The sequence below is a fragment of the Xyrauchen texanus genome, chromosome 42 (genome assembly GCF_025860055.1).
Source record: "Xyrauchen texanus isolate HMW12.3.18 chromosome 42, RBS_HiC_50CHRs, whole genome shotgun sequence".
Taxonomy (NCBI): Eukaryota; Metazoa; Chordata; class Actinopteri; order Cypriniformes; family Catostomidae; genus Xyrauchen; species Xyrauchen texanus.
This window is the reverse complement of record NC_068317.1, coordinates 33,701,115-33,704,323: the sequence shown is the minus strand read 5'-3', so window position 1 is coordinate 33,704,323 and position 3,209 is coordinate 33,701,115. Positions and strand designations below refer to the sequence as shown.

General features: G+C 44.0%; 1 protein-coding gene across 1 annotated transcript in view; it reads left to right on the top strand.

The window, feature by feature from the left end:
- LOC127634936 (vesicular glutamate transporter 1-like) overlaps positions 1-2,832 on the top strand; it is a 19,608-nt gene extending 16,776 nt beyond the window's left edge. Inside the window, exons 10-13 of the mRNA XM_052114699.1 lie at positions 1,011-1,121; positions 1,205-1,332; positions 1,547-1,616; positions 2,273-2,832. Coding sequence (XP_051970659.1) covers positions 1,011-1,121; positions 1,205-1,332; positions 1,547-1,616; positions 2,273-2,571 — 608 coding nt within the window. The 3' untranslated portion in view covers positions 2,572-2,832. The remainder of the gene's footprint in view (positions 1-1,010; positions 1,122-1,204; positions 1,333-1,546; positions 1,617-2,272) is intronic.
- The last annotated feature ends 377 nt before the right edge of the window (positions 2,833-3,209 follow it).

Here is a 3,209-nt window from a genome sequence, read left to right as displayed (position 1 = left end):
AGCTATTTTCTGAATGGTGTCACTTTTTCAACGAGAAGCGCTGTAGCATCACAAAATGCTACATTTGTCACATTGTATCATGTATGTAGCAATGCAATCAAACACTCACATAAACCGCCCACTCTCTCTCTCTCTCTCTCTCTCTCTCTCTCTTATGTAGCGCTAAATCGGTTCTTTGGGACAGTTCGTATAATTGAACCGGTTAATATGAATCATTCCCTTATATTTTGCATTGGGATCTCAGATTCATTTTAGTGAGTCGGTTCTTTCGGACGGTTGAAGTAAATGAACTAGTGCACATAAATGATTCGCTGACGCATCCTTAAAGTGACAGTGCCCTCTTTTTTGGAAGTGAACCATGTATTGTTACTGTTCAGTTGTATAAAATTGGGGGTTTTCTTGCTTACTAGTCTTATTAAGTACTCTTTTTTTTTGTTTAACCCTTATGGAGATTAACGATGATTTTACTATAGTCAGGGTTGGACTGGTGATCTGGGCATTTTCCCGGTGGGCCGACGCACTTTGGGGCCGTTCAGGGGCGCGGACTGGCCATCGGGAGAACCGAGCAGGCCGTTGGGTCGTCCGCGGAACGTGCCGAATTGGCCGCGATTAGCTAAAATGAGCCGGCGCATTACGCAGAACGGATCACAAAACGGCGCCACGATATGCAGAAAAGGACAGCGAACCACCCCTCAAACAACTATTCGGCCAGTTGCTATGTAAAATCCCGGGCCGATTTCTCTTCCCAGTCCAGCCCTGACTATAGTAACATTGTGGTAACGTACGTTTTTGGCTTGAGCCCATGGTTTTTCATTAGTTAACTGGGATTTAGCTCCAGTAATAATGTAGTAGTCATAGAGTAACCATTGTTTTACTTTTATTTTGTAGTAATCATGACTAGTAATTAGGGCTAATTTTGTAGTTACTATGGCGGCTTTACTAATGTAAATATCTAGAGTAAGGTTGTTTTGGGGTTATAATGTCCTGTGTGTATGTTTGTGTATGTTTAGGTTTTGGGTTGGAGGCCACATTTCTCCTCGTGGTTGGTTTCTCTCACACTAAAGGTGTTGCCATCTCATTTCTTGTCCTTGCTGTTGGATTTAGTGGCTTTGCAATCTCAGGTGAGGACGGATATCCAGTGAACACTGTTTGCCTAAATCTGAAAGTGTCGTTTCTCACTCTTCCCCTCTGTTCAAACATTCAGGGTTCAATGTAAATCATTTGGATATCGCGCCACGGTATGCCAGTATTCTAATGGGCATCTCCAACGGCGTTGGCACTCTCTCTGGCATGGTGTGTCCTCTTATCGTTGGTGCCATGACCCGAAACAAGGTACAAGAACAGTAATGTGCTTCGCTAATATACCTTTCTGAATACGTTTTGACAGCTGGTTTCAGTGGGGTTGTGTCGGCTGTGGACCGGTGTCATGCGATCTCTTTCTGCTCACATTTCACTCATACAAAGCATCCCTTATTTCCTTGACTTCATCATTTATCATTCTCTCTATGAACTCTACACACATACCTTCTCCTCTGTGTTTCTATAGACACGTGAGGAGTGGCAATATGTGTTTCTCATCGCTTCACTCGTTCATTATGGTGGAGTTATCTTCTATGGTGAATATTTCTGTCTTTCCTCTTATCTCCTTCCATCCATCTCTTGTGCATGTGCAATATGTGGAATTCAAGGGTTAGTTCACCCAAAAGGTGAATTATTGTACAGCTCAGTGGCTCATCCAACCAGATTTAAGAGTTGGAAACAGGGGCTAAAAACAAAAGTTTGATCATTTCGGTTCGTTCAGAGCAGAAACTGTATTTTTCGTTCCGGTTCCGGTGCTCCGCTGGCGCCTTTCCAATTGGTAACCGTGATAAACGAAATGAAAGAACTGTTAATAATGTTCCTTTTTAATATGACAGTACTTTGTCCTAATGGTGGATGATATACCAGTCACAGTGTTTACAGATCTCACTAGAAAAATGGACCTGGTCTGGAAAAACAAGCTCAAAATAAGTGAAAATAAGCAATACATTATTTTACCCTCCATTTTTCTGCATAGAAATCATAACAAGCAAAGTATACAGTAACCTATATAAAATAACATCTATTAAATACATTTAATTTGATTTATTAGTATATTTAATTACCTGTAATCAACACTTAAAATAACGTTCTCACTCGGGAACAATTGAAATTGTTTTTTGTTTTCGTTCCCACCGCCTCTGGGTGGAGCAGTCGAATTTATCTGATGATGTCACTGTTGATGGCATTTCAGGTCTTTTTGCGTCCGGAGAGAAGCAGCCGTGGGCGGAGCCGGAGAACATGAGCGAGGAGAAATGCGGCATATTAGGAGAAGACGAGCTGGCGGATGAAACGGAAGAGCTGTACCGCTCAGGAGGCGGGGGCTATGGAGCGACTATCCAATCAGGTGACCCCAATGGGGCGGGGACAGCAGGGGGCGGAGATGGAGGAAGATGGGTCTCAGACTGGGACAAAACGGAGGAATACGTCCAACCTGTCGGCACGAATAGCTTTCGGTATGGAGGAGAGGAGGACAGGGGACTGACAGAATGATGTTGAGCTCAAAGAATAAGAGAGGATAAAGCTAGAAGAGAGGGGTGGAAAAAAGGACAGGGTATTCCTCTCTTACAAAAACGGACTGGGACAAGGGAAGGTTTTTACACAAACTATAAAAAACTTGTAATCAACATAACACCTTTCTAGTGATATCACAGCAATAGATTTAGCAAAGGACGACTTGTGTGTTTGTGTAAAGTGAGCAGGGCTGGACTGGGAACAGAAATCGGCCCGGGATTTACACGGAGCGGGTGGGAGGGGGGGGAGGGGGGTTGATAGTGAGCCAAAAGTCCTTTTCTGCATCTGTCCTTATCGCGGCCCATTTGGCACGTTTCGTGGCCGACCCATCGGCCCGCTCGGTTCTCCCGATGGCCAGTCCGCCACTGAACTGCCCCAAAGTGCGTCGGCCCACTGGGAAAATGCCCGGTATGCCAGATTACCAGTCCAGCCCTGAACGTGAGTGCGTGTGTGTGTGTGTGTGTGTGTGTGTGTGTGTCAGTTTTGTGTTCATGTGTGTGTTTTCCAGATTACAAATGCCTAAAACCGACTGATCTGCACTATGAGTTAAAAGTTTGGACACACCAACATTTTATTAAAAGTCTTTAAAAGCACGTAGTGACCAAAATTAATCTTAT